The sequence below is a fragment of the Melospiza georgiana genome, unplaced genomic scaffold (genome assembly GCF_028018845.1).
Source record: "Melospiza georgiana isolate bMelGeo1 unplaced genomic scaffold, bMelGeo1.pri scaffold_29, whole genome shotgun sequence".
In the NCBI taxonomy this organism is placed as follows: Eukaryota; Metazoa; Chordata; class Aves; order Passeriformes; family Passerellidae; genus Melospiza; species Melospiza georgiana.
Genome location: NW_026652215.1, coordinates 7,113,366 through 7,133,952, shown reverse-complemented (window position 1 = coordinate 7,133,952; position 20,587 = coordinate 7,113,366). Strand labels below are relative to the sequence as shown.

At 49.7% G+C, this 20,587-nt stretch overlaps 1 protein-coding gene and 1 pseudogene across 1 annotated transcript; one reads left to right on the top strand and one right to left on the bottom strand.

Annotated features, from left to right (window-relative positions):
• Positions 1–20,587, bottom strand: part of LOC131096410 (zinc finger protein 208-like) — a 1,316,393-nt pseudogene that overhangs the window by 684,040 nt on the left and 611,766 nt on the right.
• Positions 4,528–5,214, top strand: LOC131096489 (olfactory receptor 14J1-like). Its single transcript, XM_058044830.1, has one exon. It carries the CDS (start codon positions 4,528–4,530, stop codon positions 5,212–5,214), a length of 687 nt encoding a protein of 228 aa, XP_057900813.1.

Sequence of the window (20,587 nt, the reverse complement as noted above, 5' to 3'; positions counted from 1 at the left end):
TGGAATCTGGCCTCCCAAATTCCATTTTAAAAAGGATTGCTCCCAGACAAAAGCTGTAAAGACAAACAGGTCTGCCTGGCCTTGGCCTCCTTGGGGCTGCCTCTAATCGGCCTTTGTAACACTGAGGCTCTGCCCTTTCCTTCCTGTGAAGAAGAACTATCATTCTGGTCCAGGCACCCATGGCTGAAATGGAATTCCACCTCCAAAACTCCCCAAATATCCAAAGGTTGCTTTCAGACAAAAGCTGCAAGGACAGACAGTTCTGGCTGGCCTTGGCCTCTGGTGAGTACCTCTGATCTGCCTTCAAAACCCTGGGGCTCTGTGGTTTCCTTCCTGTACAAAGAACCGTCCTTCTTGTCCAGGCACCCATGGCCTCAAGCACATGAGCACTGTACAGGGACAGAGGAGCTCTGTGCTCAGTGGGGTGGAGACTGAGGACAGCAGAGGAGAGCCCTGGGAGGGACGGAAGGGTGTTTTCAGACATGGTGGATCCTTTTGACATAGTAGAGAACAGCCTGAAAAAGGAAAACATCAATGCCAAGGGCAGCTGGGGAGGCCCAGTTTGGGAAAAAAGTGAAAGAAATTTTGCTTCCTGGGAAGGGCTGTGGTGCAACACATTCCCCAGAAGGAACCTGGGACAGCCCAAGGCTTTGTGTGGGCAGGCAGAGGCAGGTAGGAGGCAGAGCTGTCAGCAAAGGAAGGGGCCAGAAAGGTGGGGCAGCCGGGGGATGAGTTTTACAACATGGCTTATGTGCTCCAAGACCAACTTTCACATTGCCAAAAGATGGCTGCAGCCTTGGGAGATATTATTTGGCCAACACCCCTGTCAATCACTGTAACATAGGGTGACCAGGAGAGATTCACATCAGACTCTGTCAGTAGATTGGTTCCACTGAAGGACAGAAGTTTATTCAGTATTATCTTCAGTTTGAAAGTAAGAGCAGTCTTCTGTAGCAGGGGACATGGTATACCATATGGAACATGTGGACCATGGTAAAAGATGTTAAATAAATAAATAAATGAAATGCATTAAATTAAAAAATACATTTATAAATACAGAAATACAAACATTCCCAGATGTTCCAGGACAGCCTCAGCCTCACGATCTGAGAAGAAAACTTATCACCATGGGTCAGCAGAGTGGCTCTCCAAAAGGCTTTGCAGAATGGCTGGTATTACTGCCTAGTGTTACAGGGTTAATACTGGGATGCCAGGAAGTAGCATTTTTGAATTTCACTAGACTTAATATGGAATGTTAGGGGAAGAACCAAAGAAGGAAAATGGAGGGATCAAGGTGGTTTGGAGAGAAATAGACATAGGAAAATAGAGGAATAATACCGTAAGTGGGGTCAGTCATGCTGACAGATGCTGACAAATGCTGATCAGTGTGCTTGTAAGGCCCTGCCTTTCACCTGGTGCATGCACTGTTCCACAGTATCCTGTTTCCTCATTAGACTCAACGTGTATTGATTGCTCTGCAGAGCCAGTGGGATCTGGTGGAGTCAGATGAAAAACCTTTTTGCACACTTGTCTGTGTGTATGAACATGTCTGTATGAGGTAGCTGAAAAGTTGAGTGTCCAAAGGCCAGATAAGCAGTGATCTATATACTGTTGATAAAGGTACCCTTTATCATGGTGTACCATGGTAACTTATCCTTTGGGGCTCAGTAATCTAAAGATTTATAGAATGTCTTATGGAAAGGCCTTAATTACACTTAATGACCCATTTTTTCCTCTAAAAATACAAATGATATCAGATTAGTTATAATTTCACGCATTAATTTCTTTGAAAAGATGAACAAAATGACTGCAGGACAAAGTCACTTCCCAGTTGTCCTCTGCAGTTATGTTTCAAGCTTCCGAAACAACAGTTGTATTGAAAAACACATGGATTATAACTTGGTGCCTTCCTGGAGTGCTATGGGCATGGATTCCAATGCCTAAAATCATTCCTAATTATTTTTACCTTTGTATTAGATATTACACACAAACAAGGACACTCTTCTATTCAGAAAGGTCAGTTTCATTATAATGAAAACCACCAAAGGATAGTATAGGGACTTATGATCCTATATTTTCAGAAAAAAGGGATGAGAATTTATGTTTTGGTGCTCTGTAGCCATCCGTATGGACAACATTCCAGTATGCCAGGGCATGTGTCCAAAAGGTACAGGGGGACCTTTTCCCAGAGCCTGCAGGGACAGAGGCGCAGGGTAGGGACACCGTGGGACAGCCTGGGCTGCACAGGGCACAGGTATGGGCAGCAGCTGCAAGACAGCCCTGCCAGAGCCAACTTGGGCAGCACTTTGGCCATGGCTGCTGGGCCTGGGCCTGAGGCAGGAGCAGGAGACAAGTGACCCTTGCAGGGCTGGGGCCTCATTGCCTCCTTGTCCCTGCTCAGCAGCCTGGCAGGGGCCACCCCATGCTCCTGCCCTTGCCATTGCACATCCCCACATGCCAGTGCCCATCCCGGGAAGAGCCCTGAGCAAGGAGGGAGGGACAGGATCTGCCTGGCCAGGGGCTGGGGCTCAGGCCTTGGCCCTTGGCATTCCTCAAACACATCCAGCTTTGCTCAGCACCAGAGACACCTTTGCCTTGCTTGTCCCTGCCTGTCATTAGTGCCTCCAGTGTTCTGCTCTAACTGGAACCTGGGGACACTTTGTCAGTCATGTCCCTCAGTGAGACCCATTAAAATTTTAAGAAATTTCAGAGTTTCAATTAAATTTTGAGTTCTTGAGAAGTTTATTGAACACTCTCTGAGGGACTGAGTCTGATGTAAACAACACCAAATCACCTAGAGGCTCATTAAAGTCCTTGTGCTGTGTCTGTGCTGCTGGGCGTTAAAGAAACAGCTCTTCCCAGCACCAGCTCCTCTTCCAGCCCAGCAGGGCTGAGGGCTCTCCCTGCAGGCACTGAGGGGACAGGAGCCAGGCAGAGACAGGCTGAAGGCAATCAAGATTGGGAAGACATTGAGCTGAGACTTCACTTGGGGAAAGATCTTCACAGCCCTGGGCATGGTGAGTGTGTGGGTACAGGGCAATGTCCCCCGTGCTCCTGGAGAGATCTCCTGGAGCCAGCACACCCCACAGCCTGGGGGATGTGTCAGGAGAACTCTCCCAGTTTCTCTGTGGCACTGCAGCAGGAGGAGGATGTGCTGCAGAGCGGGGCTGCCCTGGGCACTGTCAGAGGGACAGGCCAGGACGGCTCCCGCTGCCAGGCACGGCTGCAGGGGCTGAAGCTGGGGCTGCAGCCAGGACTTCCCAGGGCTGTCCTGCAGAGCAGCTCCTGCAGCCCTCAGGGCTCTTGGCCAGCCCAGGGCATGTGCCACCTGCCAGGGACAGCTCTCAGCCTGCCTGGCAGCTCCCCATGGACGCTGCAGGGGAGAAGTTGGAGGTGGAAGGAGCCACCCCCATCAGGGCAGATTCCTCCTGCTGTGGAGATGGTGCTGCATGGCCAGGGCTGCTCTCAGCTTTCTCCTAAAGGGAAGGGAAAGGGGCTGTCAGCTTTGGCTGTGTCACTGAGACTCCTGTATGGTCACCCTGGGCATTTGCAGATGGGCCTCAGATCTCCCTCAGAAAGTGCCTCCTCAGCCTCCTCTCCCTACAGACAGCAGCAGCAGCACCTTGGCTTGCAGCAACTCTGTCTGGCCTGCCCTTAAGGCTTTAGTGCCTGGGAGATGCCCCTGGGCAGTGCCCTGTGCTGGGAGGGGTCTGCAGGGCAGAGCTGAACCCCAGGGCTGGGCTGGGCTCTGGCAGCCCTGGCAGGGACAGGACTTGGATACAGAGAAACTATATCCAGAAATCCCTCCTGTCCAGCTTCAAAGGGAAAGAGAGAAGAGTTGGGAGAAAATTATTTTTAAACTGGAGAATTCACAAAGTCCATTTTGTTTTCAAGCTCTGCTTTAGGTGTGATCACGCTTAAATCAAAAGAGGTGTAATGAACAAAGGGCATCTGTGTGGCGACTAGCGCTGACTGCACTGGGGCACAGGGAGGCCTGTTTTCCTTCTGGGCTCCAGAGTGTTCAGGCTGAGAGCAGTGCTGAAGATGGGGCAGAAACTCAGCACACAAACCTGAACTCAAATAAAGTTTAGCAAAGTTCCCTCACAGGAAGAGAATTGATTTTGAAGGGAATTCCGACTAAAATACATAGGATAGATTTAAAGACTTGGTCCAGCTATTCTAGTCTTCTTTCAACAGTCCACGATCCCCAGAGTGAAGAAATGTCCAATCTGGCACTGCCATTTCCTTCCCAGGCAGGTGTTAATGCTGTATAAATACCTGTACCAAAAGGCACCAAATGTCCAACAGCAGCTCCATCAGCCACTTCCTCCTGCTGGCATTGGCAGACACATGGCAGCTGCAGCTCCTGCACTTCTGCCTCTTGCTGGGCATCTCCCTGGCTGCCCTCCTGGCCAAAGGCCTCATCATCAGCGCTGCGGCCACCACCTGCACACGCCCATGTTCTTCTTCCTGCTCAACCTGGCCCTCAGTGACCTGGGCTCCATCTGCACCACTGTGCCCAAAGCCATGCACAATTCCCTCTGGGACACCAGGACTATTTCCTACACTGGATGTGCTGCACAGCTATTTTTCTTTCTCTTCTTCATTTCAGCAGAGTATTTTCTCTTGACTGTCATGTGCTACGACCGCTATGTGTCCATCTGCAAACCGCTGCACTACGGGACCCTCCTGGGCAGCAGAGCTTGTGCCCACATGGCAGCAGCTGCATGGGTCAGTGGCTTTCTAAATGCTCTCATACACACAGCCAGTACATTTTCCCTGCCCCTGTGCCATGGCAAAGCCCTGGGCCAGTTCTTCAGTGAAATTCCACACATCCTCAAGCTCTCCTGCACAAAAACCTTCCTCAGGAAACTTGGAGTTTCTGTTTTCACCACCTTCTTAGCATTTGGTTGTTTTGTATTCATTGTTTTCTCTTATGTGCAGATCTTCAGGGCTGTGCTGAGGATCCCCTCTGAGCAGGGACGGCACAAAGCCTTTTCCACCTGCCTCCCCCACCTCACCGTGATCTCCCTGTTTGTCAGCACCTCATTTTTTGCCTACCTGAAGCCCCCCTCCATGTCCTCCCCATCCCTGGATCTGGCAGTGTCAGTTCTGTACTCGGTGGTGCCTCCAGCCCTGAACCCCCTCATTTACAGCCTGAGGAACCAGAAGCTCAAGGATACCCTGAGGAAAATGATGACTAGCTGCTTTTGAAAAGCAAAAAATTTCCTGTTTTCTTTTGCATAGCTTTTGGAATGGAATTCATGACAGGCCCAATAGGCCTTCCTGGGTCTTTGGTAGGGGTCAGTGGGGTTTTTAGTCATAATGTTGTACTTGATGAAGTTATTTAATCACCATCTAATTCACCGTCTTTCTCTTGAATTTGACCCACAAGCCCTGTAAACCAGGCATTGGGCTATCGCTACATTTGAAGAAAAGAAGCTACCTTGCAGTGCCTGTTTTATCTGGTATTCCAACTCTGAGCCCTGCGTGAAGTTAGGAGGAAGAAGGGGAAAAGAGTCCCAGCAGAGCAGCACATCCAGGGAGCTGCAGGGATTGGTCCTTTCAGAGCTGCTGTGCCCAACTCAAGCCTGTCCTTCCCAGCCCTGCTTTGGCTGTAAGGCCAGAGTGCTCTGGCAGCTTGGTCACTGTCCTGCTGTGGCCACAGGCAGGGCCAGGCCATGGACACTGCTGGGACACAACGGGGCTCCAGCACAGCAGCTCCAGCAGCAAAGGGCATCTCCTGAGGGCAGGGCAGGGAGGCTTTGCTCCCCTCCAGAGCTGCTGTCAGCAATGTGCTCCAGGAATGCCCTGGCACAGCAGAGCCCAGTGCCTGGGGCAGGAGGGGAGTGTGCAGGGGGGGCTCACAGCAGTGTCCTGGCACAGCCAGAACACCTGGCATGGACCTGAGGCAGCAGCAGAGTAGGGCCTGGGCTGTGTCTTTGTTCTGGTGCAGCCTGGGAAGGTGGTCCAGGGCAATTGTCCCACACCAGCCCCTGCAACCACCATTGCCAGCACTGGCCTCTCCCCACCTGCAGGAAGTTGTTTGTCCCTGCACGGAGGGACACCAAGTGACCAGGCCAGCAGGCCATGTTTGCTCTGTGCTGAGGAGATCTCAGCAGTGCATCGTGTGTGTGAGGGGAGATGAACCCCAGTGAGCACAAACACCATCAGCAGCACCCGGGGCTGGCACAATTCCAGTGGCACAAACAGTGCCTTGAGGCCACTTCACTCTGAGAGGAACATCCTCTGGGCAAACACCTGAATTCTTTGTGGGATTGTGGTTAGGACTGCATAGAGAGAAATATCCCAGGCAGGGAGGCTATAGGAAAAAATGCTCAGGGCAGCCATGGACTGCACAGATAGACATTGGATAGAGTGAGGTTCTGTGGGGAGAAATCAGAGCTGCCTCCCTTTTGAACCACCCCGAGGACCTGGACAGGGCTGTGCTGTGTTCTGGGCACTGAGCTGACACTGAGGGAGGTGTAAAAGGCCTTTGGTGTCAGGGCTGTTGAGAAGGCTGGGCAGCGTCACTGTGGGACCTCTCTCAAACCCCTTGGAAAGGCCAGAGCCATCCCAGAAGGTCCTGGGCACTTGGGAAGGGCAGACATGGAACCAGTCTGCACACAGGGCAGGGAGGGGCACTGGGAGAGTCACAGCCTGGTCAGGCTCAGCAGGGAAGGGGATGTGGCAAATCCTCCTGCAGCCATTCCAGGCACTGGCAGGACAGGGCAGGGACTGCAGAACCCACGTGGGAGGGAAAAGGAGGGGATGTTGTGTGCCCAGAGTTCAGCCAGGCCTGGGACAGGGTCTGCTGTGGTCTGCTCAGAGCCAGACTGGAGAGAGCTGGGCTGAAAGAGTGGAACATGGGCTGGGTGGGAGTTTGGCTGAACAATGAGGGTCAAATGTTATCCATGGTACAGAGTCCTCTTGGCAGCTGCACCCTGCTGACATCCCTCAGTGACCAGCCCTTGACCACAACTGTGGGATATTTCTATTATCTCTACAAGGGCATGAAATGTACTTTCAATTCCTTTATGAATGGTGCCAAATTGCAGGGAGTCTGTGACTGAAGTCATCTAGTAAATGGTGACTGCAAAATGTAATTGGGCAAGATGACTGAGTTGGGTAAAGGTATCTTGCCATCAGGTGCCAAGTAAGTTCCAAGAAAGTGCAGAAAAAACTTGTGCATCAGAAAAAAAGGCAGTTCAAAAGGGAAAAACCCAAACCTGACCAAAAAAAATCACAAACTCAATCAAAAAAACAACGCAAGACCCACCTACAACAACACAAAAACCCCACAAACAAACCAACCTCAAAAAGAAAAAGCCATAAACAGAAGAAAAGCAAATTCACAGGAAATCTCCTATCAGCAGAAAATGTTTAACCACCTTGTGGCAGGAGAGGATTCTGCATGTGTTGGTGCTGTTTGGAAAGAAAAATGTCTAAAAAAATAAATTAATCCCCTACCCCCTCATCTCCCCATTTCTCTATGGTGATTGCTGATCATGGTGTGACATGGAATGGAACATCCCTTGGGTCAGTCCAGCCCAGCTGTCCCATCCCTGTTCCCCAGGAAAACTTGCCCACCCCAGGCCCATAGGTTGGGGGAGTTGCAGACACCTCATGCGGGGCGAGCACTGAGACAGGAACAGGAGAACAAAACAACATTTACTCTTGTCAAGGACAGTAGAACAGAACAGCCCAGCCTTGGAGAAACTAATTGAGGATGTACCTCTGGCAAACAGAAGTCCCAAGAAATGCAAGCAGGATGCCAGCTCAGCTCTGCAAGGCTGACAAAACAGAAGTTATGCAGAACAATAATATTGCCCTTACTCAAAAGGAGGGGTCAAAGAAGAGCAACCTAAAAAGGACACTGGATGTTGAAGACAAAACCCAAAGAACCATGAAAGGATTTGTGATAAGGGGTGCAACTATGTCAAATAAACTCAGAGGAAGTGGAGATAGCAAATGAATACATAATCAGTGTGTGTGATAAAAACTCTGTTTATTTGATGCTCAGTGCACTCCAATGGAGGAAGGATGGCCCAAGTGACCATCATGCTGTAATAAAGAATACCTGCTTTCAAATACTCCAAACTGTGTTCAAAAGTTTCTATCCATCAGATTTCAGTATCAGTGGTGTCCTTGACTCCATTGTACCCCACAGTTTCACAATGGCCCCTTGGTTCCATGAGGCCCTGCTGTAGAACAATGGACCCTTGGTTCCACTGGGTTCCGTACTGTCAAAATGGCCTCCTTGGTTCTGCTCTGCCACAATGCTCTCCTTGGTTCCATGAGGCCTTGGTGTGTCACAACAGCCCCTTGGTTCCATCAACTACCAGAGTGTCACCCTGGTGTCTTGGATCTGCAGTGTCACAATGGACAATTGGTCACAAGAAGCCCCGCTGTGTCACCATGAATATTTGGTTCCACGGGCCCCCCACAATGTCACAATGGCCCCTTGGTTCCACGAGGTTCCACTGCATCACCATGGTCGCCTTGGATCCTTAGTATCTCCATGGACCATTGGTTCCATGTGGCCCTGCTGTGTCACAGTGGTTCCTTGGTTCCACTGCATACAATGGAATCTTGGTCCCTTGAGGTTCTGTACTGTCACAATGATCTCCTTGGTTGTGGGCTCTAACAATGGACCCTTGGTTACATGAGTTTCCATGATGTCACAATGGTCTTCTTGGTTCCACAAGGCCTTGCTGTGTCACCATGGACCCATGACACCCTGAGCCGGTGTCAGAATAGCCCCTTTGTCCCATAGAGCCCCACAGTGTCACTATTGTCTCCACTTGGTTCATTGAGGCCTTGCTGTGTCACAATGATCCTTTGTTTCCATGAGGCCCCATGTGTCATATCGGTCTGCCATGGTTCCATGAGGCCCAGCTGTATCACAATCGCCCCTTTGTCTGGAACCCCACAGTATCACAATTGTCCTCCCTTAATTCCATGAGGCCCCACAAAGTCACAATGGACCTTTGATTCCATGAGTCCCATATTGTTCCAATAATCCTTAGGTCCATGGGGCCCTGTAGTGTCACAATGGTCCCTTGCTTCCATGGTGCCACACAGTGTGACAATTGCCCTTTGGCCCGACAGGGCCTCAGAGTGTCACACTGGACTCCTTGGTTCCATGGAGGCACAAAGTGCCACAATGGCCCTTTGGTTTCTCAAGGCCTCAAAGTATAAAAATGGCCTCCATGGTTCCATGAAGTCCTCCTGTGTAAAAAAGGCCTTTGGTTCCATGATGCCTCATAGTGTAACAATGGTCTCATTGATTCTGCACTTTAAGAATTCCCCCTTGGTCCCTTGGAGCCCAACAGTGTCACTATTGTGCCCTTGGTTCCATGAGGCTTTGCTGTGTCACAATGCTCCTTTGGTTCCATGAGGTCCCCTGTATCACAATGGTCCCTGGCTTCCATGAGGCATGGCAGTGTCACAGGGGTCTCCTTGGTGCTGCAGTATCACAATGGACCCTTGGTTCCATGGGGACTCACAATGGACCCTTGGTTCCATGGGAACTCACAATGTCAGAAGGGTCTCCTTGGTTCCATGAGGCCCTGGAGAGCCCCTTGATTCAACAAGGCCTCCAAGTGTCATCATGGCCTCCAGGATTCCATGAGGCTCCGCAGTGTCCCAAAGGACTTTGGTTCCATGGGGTCCTGCACTGTTCCATGAATCCTTCTTTCCATGGGGCCCTGGAGTGTCACACTGGACTCCTTGGTTCCATGGTGCCACACAGTGTGACAACTGCCCCTTGGCCTGCCAAGACCCCACAGTGTCACAATAGTTTCTTGCTTCCATGAGGCCTTGTAGTGTCAGAATGGTCTGAATGACCCCATAAGGCCTTGCAGTGTCACCACAGACCATTGGTTTCATGCAGCCCCACAGTGTCACTATAGTCCTCTTGGCTTCACAAGGCTCTGAAGTGCCACAATGGCCCTTTGGTTCCACAAGGCCTCTGAGTGTAAAAATGGCCTCCATGGTTCCATGAGGCCCTGCTGTGTCACAATGGACCTTTGGTTCCATGATGCCCCAGAGTGTCCCAATGGTATCCTTGGTCCCACGGTGTCAGAATTAATCCTTCATCCCATGGACACCCACAGTGTTCACTGCAGTCCCCTTGATTCCACCAGGCCCTGCCATGCTCTAATGGCCCCTTGGTTCCAGTGGGTCCCAAAGTGTCAGAACAGTCTCCATTATTCCATAAGGCCCCACAATGTCCCTGTGCTCTCCTTGGTTCCACAGGGCCCTACAGTGGAACAATGGATTCTTGGTTCCATGAAGTTCCTCATTCCCAATGGTCTCATTGGATTCGCAGTGTCACAGTGGCCCCTTGGTTCCATGTGGCCACACTGTGTCACAATGGCTCATGGTTCCATGAGGCCACACAATTTAACAAGGGACCCTTGGCTCCATGATGCCTTGCTGTGTCATAATGGACTTCTGGTGCCATGAGCTCTCACACGGCCAGCAGCAGTCTCCTTGGTGCTGCAGTGTCCCCATGGACCCTTTGTTCCATGAAGTTCCGCAGTAGAACACGCTCACCTTGGTTCTATGACGTTCTGCAGTGTCACAATGGACCCATGGTTCCACCAGGCCTTGCTGTGTCACAATGATCCCTTGGTTCCAAGAGGTTTCTCAGGGTCACAATGGTCTTGTCTGATACACAGTATCACATTGGACCATTGGTTCAATGAGGCCCCAATGTTCCAAAATGGATTTTGGTTCCATGGGGTTCTGCTGTGTCACAGTGGACCCTTTGTTCCATGAATTTGCACAGTGTCACAGCTGACTCCTTTGTTCTGTGAGGCCCCACTGTCACCAAATCTCTGAGATATCAGAAAAAGTCTCCTTAACACTAATTTGCTATTTCAGAGGGAGAAATTTATTCAGGCTTGAGGTCCAACATGGGATAACTCCTAACCTCATGTGGACATGCAATTCTACCAGTGTGTTGCTTGTATACAGTCCCTAAATGTGAATTTCAGTTCACCCATTTCCATAAAATCAGACCCAACTTCCCAGATTCACTCCTTGTTTTCTCTATTCCTGCCCCCTTGGGCCAGATATCTTCTTCTCTTCCAACCATCCTTGCTGGGAAAGCAGCGCCTGCATGCCTTATTCCTGTGCTGAAAGTTCACAGGAAGGGTAAAAATGCAATGAACCCTTTTGGTATCAGCCCCAGGCTTTGTGTGGGCAGGCAGAGGCAGGCAGAAGGCAGAGCTGTCAGCAAAGGAAGGGCCCAGCCAGGTGGGGCAGCCGGGGGATGCCAACAGCCTGCAGGGACAGAGGCGCAGGGCAGGGACACCGTGGGACAGCCTGGGCTGCACAGGGCACAGGGATGTGCAGCAGCTGCAAGACAGCCCTGCCAGAGCCAGCTTGGGCAGCACTTTGGCCATGGCTGCTGGGCCTGGGCCTGAGGCAGGAGCAGGAGACAAGTGACCCTTGCAGGCCTGGGGCTTCATTGCCTCCTTGTCCCTGCTCAGCAGCCTGGCAGGGGCCGCCCCATGCTCCTGCCCTTGCCATTGCACATCCCCACATGCCAGTGCCCATCCCGGGAAGAGCCCTGAGCAAGGAGGGAGGGACAGGATCTGCCAGGCCAGGGGCGGGGGCTCAGGCCTTGGCCCTTGGCATTCCTCAAACACATACAGGTGTGCTCAGCACCAGAGACACCTTTGCCTTGCTTGTCCCCAGCTGTCATCAGTGCTTCCAGGGTTCTGCTCTAACTGGAACCTGGGGACATTTTCTCAGTCATATCCCTTTCAGGGATCTCTTTAAAGTACAAGAAATTTAACTGTTTCTACCTGACGTTGAGTTCTTGAGAAGTTCTCTGAGCACACTCTGAGGGCCTGGGTCTGATGCAAAGAGCACCAAAGCCCCAGAGGCTCATTAAAGTCCCTGTGCTGTGTCTGTGCTGCTGAGCTGGGCTGGGCTCCTGGCCCAGAGGCAGCTCCTGGCAAGGGCAGCACTGCAGAGAGACAGCTCTGGCCAGGAGCAGCTCCTGTGCACAGCCCAGCAGGGCTGGGGCACTGCCAGGGCCCCTCAGGGACAGCAGCAGGGCACAGACAGAGCTCACAGGGGCTCAGCACTGGCAGGGGCTGTGGGATGGACCAGAGGGGGCTGTGTCACAGCAGCACCTCTTGGGCTGTGTCACAGAGCCACAGAGCAGCTGTGATGTCAGCAAGGGGCTGTGTGACAGGCCAGAGTGGGCTTTGTGAGATCACAGATTGGGCTATGACATCACAGAGGTTGTTGAGTGAGGTCATTGAACAGCTACAGCATCATAGAGGGGATTCTGTGACATCACAGAATAGGCTGTGACCCCATTGTATGGCTGTATGAGGTAATAGTACAGGCTTTGATGTGGAAGTGTGTGCTGTGATATTATAGAGCGGCAGTATGACATCACAGAGAGGGCTTTGTGGCATCACAGAGTTGGCTGTGACATCGTAGAGTAGGGTGTGAGGCCATAGAGCCGATCCTGCCATTATAGAGGGTGTCTCTGTGATATCAGAGAGTGGGTTGTGACAACACTGGGTGGCTGTGTAATATCATAGAGCAGGCTGTGGCATCACAGAACAGAGTGACATCACTGTGTGATTTTTTTTTATATCAGTCTTCTGTGACATCACAGAGCAGTTGTGTGACATCACAAGATGCTGTGTGACATCACAGGGGCTGTGTGACATCACAGGATGCTGTGTGACATCACAGGAGCTGTGTGAGGTCACTGGGGAGGTCACTCTGCCCCAGCCCCCCTCACAACTCCCCCCAGAGCAGTCCAACCCTGCTCATGCACAGTGGGGTCCCCTGTGCCCCCAGGTCCTACCACCAGTGTCACAATGATCCCTACATTCCATGGAACCACACACATCTATTCCATGTGTGGAATGCCAGCTGTGTGGCTCCATGGAGTGTGACACTGAGACGCCCCATCAAACAAAGGTCCATTGTGACACCGCGGGGCCTCCTGGAACTATGGAGACCATTGTGACACTTTGGGGTATCATGGAATCAAGGGGCCATTGGGACACTGTGACATCCCATGGAGCCAAAGGTCCATTGTGACATTGCAGGGCTCATGGAATAGAGGAGTCAAGTGACATTGTGGGGCCTGTGGAACCATGGAGACCATTGTGACACTGCAAGGCCTCATGGAATCATTGGGACAATTGTGACACTGCTGGACCCCATGGAATGCGATGCCCCTTGGTGCCAAGACCCTCAAGAACTCAGTTGTCTCTTCTGCTAATGAAACACTGAGGCTCTGTGCTTTCCTTCCTATAGAAAAAGAACTCTCCTTCTCCTCCAAGCATCCATGCCCAAAACTGGGATTTCACCTCCAAATTTCCTTATACCCAGGAATTGTTCCAAAAGGAATATTTCCAGGACAAGTCTGGCAAGTAATGGTTTAACAAGGGTCACCTCCCATCTGTCCCTAAAACATTGGGGAAGGCTCCGTGCTTTCCCTCCTATGAAAAAGAACTGTCCTGCTTCTCCAGGTGGCCATGGCTGAGATTGGGCTTTCACCTCCAAAATTCCCTAAATGCAAAGACTGCTCCCAGACAAAATATGCCATTCCTGACAAGTCTGTCTGGCCTTGGCCTAGTGAGGCTTTCATCGTCCTTCCAAACACTGGGGCTCTGTGCTTTCCTTCCCATGGAAAATAATTTTCCTTCTCATCCAGATGCCCATGGCCAGAATAGGGATTTCACCTCCAGCATTGCCTGTTGTGTCAGACTGGAGGAGATTGTTGGCTGCAAAACATTTCATGTGTGGGGGAGGAAGGGGCACGTCTCCAGCCTTGCCCTGCCCTGTGAACCCAGCACTGCCCTGCCCTGGAACCCCAATCCCCCCAGAGCCTCTATCCCAGCCCAGCAGTGGCTGCCAGTCCCTGGCACAGCACAGGCAATGCTTCACAGACACCTCTGCAGCCCCCAGCCCAGCTCCTGAGGGACCAAATGAGCCCAAGTCCCACCTCGGGGAAGGGCCCAGGAAGTCCAAGGGGTATTAAAGGCTGACCACAGGCCAAGCACACATCTTGACCCTACCTCCTCTTGGAATTTCCATCTGAACAGTGCTGGAATCCAGGAGTTGGTAGCTGTGTGTGTGCTTGTCTGTATTTAATTTGTCTTTGTCTCTTTCTGTTTTTTTTCTTTTAATAACTCCCCCTTGCAAATTTTGATTAAAATTAAATTGAACAGACTTAGAATTTGTGAAGTTGCATGGGCCAAATTAATGCTTTAAGAAGTGTTTTCTGTAGATTGAATGTGGTATTAAATATTTTGCCAAAGCTCCTCTGATTTTCTAAAGTTGCCAGTAAAGGCTGTTTGGTTGTTTTGTTTTGAGCTCCTAAGAATCTCTTGTTGGTATTTCTCCAGTGAATCCAACTCAGAGCACACAAACAATTGTAATTCCTTTTAAATGTCTCTTGTTTGTGAGAGTATTTTTGGGGGATGGGGTTCCAGGGCTTGTCTGTCCTGCTTGGCACAGCCCAAGGGATGTGCCCAAGCCCCAGGGATGCTCTCCTTGTCTGCCCATTCCCCCACGGTCTCTGGGCAGGGATGGCCTCAGTGGGGGCTGCTGGCATCCTCAACAACTTGGAGGTTGCTGCTGAACTTTTCTGCTGCAAAAGCTTGTTCAGCCTTCAGCTCTTCAGTGCAGGAATTCAGTGTCCCAGGGCTCATTAACATTCAGAGCACCTTAACAAGCCAAGCCCCTGGGAATAATTTGATTTTAATTTTCAAATCTTTTGTGGTTAATTAGACAGATTTCAGAAGTGTATTCAAACTGAATAGATTCTATTTTAAAAGACAGGGAGAAAAGATTTCCTAGATCCTGCTTAGGTTTTTTCCCCCTGTTAATAAATTGATATGTGCAATCTTGTATGGAGACTGAATCCAAGTACCTCCTCATGCAGTTTGAATGGATATGAAAATCATGACACTTCATGGCTGACAATGAATCAGACTCTGTCCCTACCCCCACCCCACCATTTCCCCCATCCAAGCCCTGGCACTCAGAGCAGCCTTGTGCAAATCTGAGCTCTCTCCAGCCCACACTTGACCTGGCCAACAGACCACAGTGGAACAGGATACAATTTAATAACAATCACACAATTAAAATAAAAATCACACAATTACAAACTCTTCCCTGAGCCATGTGCAACGTCCCAGCAGTGTCTGATTGGTCCACCATTCACAAGTGATTTCCATACTAAAACTTATTTCACACAAACATGGTTCTGTCATAGATATAAACACAAATAAGTTCTTGTATCAGGATTCTCGTCCTGGAGTGAGGACAGAAAAGCTCGAACAATTCCTGATTTGCAAAGCTGTCAGTGGTGGATGGAGAAGGGAGGTCAGGCTGCTCTTCGTGTTGAGGAAATGCTGAAACCAGCCTGACTCATTTCATCTTCTCCTGTCCTGGCTGATCTTCCCTCTTTCCCCTTCCACCCATTGGCTTTTGTCTCCCACCAGGCCCCCCAGTGAAGAGCCTGGCTCTGTGTTCTCCATCCCCTCCTTGCTGGCACTGCCAGGCTGGGATGAGGAGCCCCTCAGCCTTCCCTGCTCTGCGCTGGACAAGCCCAGCTCCTTCAGCCTCTGCTCACAGCTCTGGACAAAACTGGTACTTCTCCAAAATTCCCTACATGCAAGGGTTTCTCCCGGACAAAAGCTGCCAAGGACAGACAGGCCTGGCTCAATTTGGGCCCTGGTGGTTGCCTCTAATCTGCCCTGGAAATACTGGGGCTCTGTCCTTTCCTTCCTGAGGGAAAGAACTGGCCTTCTCATTCAGATGCTCATGGGCTGAAAGTGGGATTCTTCCCCTGAAATCCCATATATCTGAGATACAGAATATTTATATCTGAGATACAAGATATTTATTCTGTTGCTCCCAGATGAAAGCTGCCAGGACAGACAGATCTGGCTGGCCTTGGACTCTAGTGGCTGCTGTTTATCAGCTCCTGGAAGACAGGGGCTCCATGCTTTCCTTCCTGTGGAACTATGATAATACTTCAGGGCCTCGTGGATCCAAGGGATCATTGTGACACTGTGGGGCCTCGTGGAACCAAGTACATCTTTGTGGCTCAGTTGGGCTGCATGGTCCCAAGGGGCCAGTGTGAAGCAGCAGGACTTTGTGGAACCAAGAGGCCATTGCTGCATTTCAGGGCCTCATGGAGCTAAAGGGCCGTTGTGATCCTGAGGGGCACCGTGGATCCATGGAGAGCATTGTGGCATAGCAAGGCCCCATGGAATCATGGAGACCACTGTGACACTGTGGGGCCCCACAGAACCAAAGGGCCACAGTGACCCTGCAGGGCTTCATGGAATCACGGGGCCATTGTGACACTGCAGAAGCAAGGAGAACATTATGACTCTGCAGAGTGCCATGAAACCAAGGGAACATGGAACAGATCTGGCTAGCTTGGCCACCCAGGGCCCACTTGACAGGCCCAGCTGAGCGTGGAATGTTGAGGGCTGCCTCTCATCAGCCCTTGGAGAACTGGAGCCCAGTGCTTTCCTTCCTATGGAAAAGAACCATTTGTTCTTCCCAGTGCCCACAGCCAAAATTGATACTCATCTTGGAAATTCCCTGTATGCAAGGGTTCTCCCAGACAAAAGCTGCCACGACAGAGAGCTCTGACTGGCCTTGACCTCTGGTGGTAACCTCTGATCTCAAGGAAGCCCTGAGGAAAGTATTTGAACAGGTTTGACTGCTGGGACATCAATGAGTCTCATGCTCTTAAAAACTCAAATGCTCTTCTGATTATGTGTCTTTTCTTTCTTATTGTGTATTATGTGTGAAGTATTATTTTCAGCTAAAAATATTATTCTTATCACTTTCCCAGAGTCATCTGAAACAAAACAGCTCATATACATATGACTCCAGGTCACCTGTACAAGCAAACACAAGAAACAATCCAGCAGGAATTATTTGACCCTGCTCCCATCTATCACATCTCTGGAGCTGGAGGTGCAGCCCCAGCACTTGGCAGGGCTCAAGGGCTCACAAGCTCAGCTACCACACAGCGAATTTGTGGACTCGGGGCTGCTCTTTTTGGTCTCTACATGCTCAGCCAGGCTGAGATGGACACTGATGGTTTCTTGGCCAGGCTCTCGGAGCCCAGCCCAGCTCCCTGCAAGCTCTGCCAGCTGCCCTGAGCTCTGGGCAGCACCAAGGGCCTCTCCCCAGCCCAGCACAGCCGGCTCTGGCCCCACAGCTCTGCTCAGGCCAGGCTGCTCTGGCCACTGGTCCCACAGCCTCAGCCCCTGCCAAGGGCACAGACAGAGCTGCAGCTGCCACAGGACTCAGCCCCAGCCATGGGGGAAGGTGCTTGGCCAAGGCCAAAGGAGGCTCCGTGGCTGCCCTGCTCCCCTCTGGCTGAGGTGCTGAGAGCTCTGCAGCCCCTGCTGCCATCCCATCTGCCCAGGGCAGCACAAGAGCCCTGGCCTTGGGGCCCTCAAGACCTGCTCCTGCTCCAGGCCCAGGGCCCATCGCAGAGCTGGGGCAACGACAAAGCTGTGCCCATTTCTGTTGATTGCTGCTCTGATGGGGATAGATCCTCAGCTACTTGGACGTTGCTGATGAATTTTATTACTCCAGAGGCCTTTTCTTTCTTGAGCTCTTCAGCTCAGAAATTCAGTGACAAAGGCTCATAAAATTTTGTTCAAAACACCCAAACAAGAAAATCCCATGGGAATAATCTAAGTTTTCAACCTTCTGTGGTTAGTTAGACACATTTCAGAAATGTATTCAAAGTGAATATATTGTATTGAAAACAATGCAGAGAGAAATGTTTTGTCCTGTTTTCTTTTCCTGTTTATAGATTGATTATCAGCAATGTCCAATTGATATTGACCCCCAGCACCTCCTCATGCCGTCTGAATAGATATGAAAATCAAGACTTTTTTGGCTGACAATCAATGACACTTTGTCTCTACCCCTTCCCCTCTGTTATGAATGAAGTTCTATATAATTCAATAAACAACAAAGTGGAATTTAGTAGCTATTTTAATTGAGCAGTAATTTTATATAAAATAATACTATTAAATATAATCAAGCAGATACAAAAAAATTTGGCTGTGGTTCTGATAAAGCATAAGAAAAACCAATTGATCAGGGTAGAGGGAGGGCTTTTCACCCTGCCTCACGTATGAGAAACAAAGGAATCCAAAGACAGCTTATATACTGTGTGCTAATACATATTCATAAATATTTTCCTGTAAATCTCCTCCTATTTTCAATTCTTGAAATCTACATCACCACACTGCACAGCACATGCTCACACTGTTGCTAAGGGCTCTTTTGGCCCTTTGGTGGTGGCACCTGATGAAGGCTTCTCCTCATTGTCACTGTTCTTTGAACATGCCCACAGGTTGCACATGTGCCTCAAGTCTTGTGTTATAGAAGCCAGCATTATAATAAAAAAAAAGCCTTATTATTTCATAGATACCTGGAATCATCCCAATTTTGTCCATTTCAACGCCAATTCTCTAATTATTCCAGGGCCTATTGTGTTTTGGGATTTTACTTATCTCAAACTACATCCTATATCCTATTTTTTCATGAACATTTGTTTTGTGACACTAATTACATATCATTTTCCTCCATTACTTTTTCTAAAATATCAATATAGTTACCATTGTTGGCATGAATCATATTCATTTATCACACCACCATTTCCTCATCCAACCCCTGGCACTCAGAGCAGCTGAGGAATGAGTCACATCCAGGGGTGTCCCCAGGGCTCAGGGTTGGGGTCAGGTCAGTGAAATCTCTTTATTGCTGATCTGGATGAGGCCATCGATGGCAGCCTCAGTCAGTTCTCAGGTGATCCCAAGCTGGGTGGGAGTGTGGCTGTGCTGGAGGGCAGGAAGCTCTGCACAGGGATCTGGACAGGTTGGAGCCATCCATGGGCCCAGGACAATTGGATGAGGTTCACGAAGGCCAAGGGCCAAGTCCTGCCCTGGGTTCACAACCACCCCAAATCCCTGGTTATGCCCTGCCCCTGATCCCCACAACCTGTCCGTTTTCCTTCATCTCTGCATTGCCAGGGACTTTCTGGGACAAGGGAGCTCTGCTCTGGAAATAAAGGGAGGTGCAAGTGCCACCACTGGAGTGGGAACCACAACTCATCAGGTTTGTGTCCTTTGGGGGTCAGGAACTGGTGAGAGTCAGAGGCACAGAAAGTTTCTCTTCATGGCCAACAGACCATAGCTGAAAAGGACACAATTTAATAACAATCATGCTCTTCACTGAGGTATGTGCAACGTCCCAGAAGTATCTGGTGAGTCAGCCATCCACAAGTGATTTCCATACTAAAATGAATTTCAGAAAAACGTGGTTCTGTGATAGATATAAACACAAATAAGTTCTTGTATCAGGATTCTCGTCCTGAAGTAGGGGCAAAACAGCTCCAACAGTTCCTGATTTGCAAAGCTTTCAGTGGTGGATGGAGAAGGGAGGTCAGGTTCTTTTGGTTTTGAGGAAATGCTGAAACCAGCCTGACTTGATAGTGGAACCCTGGAAAAAGTTAAAGATAGAATCTAAAATGTTAGGCTTTGTTCTTTCCCAGATCAACTGCACCTGCGTAAGCAGTATGATAAATTATATAATTGTTAGATGTGATGATTGTTTAGTAATTAAATGTAATTATTATATAACCATAAGAAGAATAGTGAGAAACTATGTTGGAAATTCAGAGGGGGGCTAAATTTATGTATACAATAGAACAATATAAGTTTAATAATTAACATGAAAGTTATGTAACGATAGAGTATAAAACATGATCATTTCGGATGTATGGTCGGAGTCAGATTTGGGTTGAATATACCCCGATTCCCAGAGCTCTTAATAAAAAGCACCGCATATAATCGCTCTGTGTTTATGTGTTTTTGAACGCTAACATTTTGGCGACCCGAAGATGGGACCCTTGTGAGTGCTCGATCACTCTCCAGAGCGAGTTCGCGACTCGATCACGCTCCAGCCGGCACCGAGGGATTCTCGGGGAGCCCATCGGCCGCAACCGCTTCCACCGCTCACAAATGTCTCCGGGAGAAAGGTAAGGTGCTTTTTACTTTGGTTTGGGTGCCTGGCAATAAGACGCAGCGAAAGCTATACTTGGTTGGGCTAAAGGAATTCCTGTTGGTGTAAGCCTAGGCACCGTTCCGTAAGACAATCGCGAAAACGTTGCAGGTTCGGCATTTGTAGTATTTTTGAAATGGAGAAACTTAAAGGGATTTTGGGCAGTAACACCCCTATCCCGCAAAATTCTCCTTTGGGGTGCTTATTAGCATATTGGAAACAAGGTAACTTTGGAGAAGGATTACGTAAAACTAAGTTGATTGATTATTGTAATTCATGGTGGCCAGAATATGCCTTGGACAACGGTGAAAAATGGCCAAAATACGGTACTCTGCAATATAACACTATTTCGCAGTTAATGTCGTTTTTTAAACAAGAAGGAAAATAGGATGAAGTCCCATATGTTGATCTGTTTTTCTACTTACGGGGAAAGCCAGAATGGCAGAATGAATGTGGATTATTAATGGTTAAAACATCTGCAAAG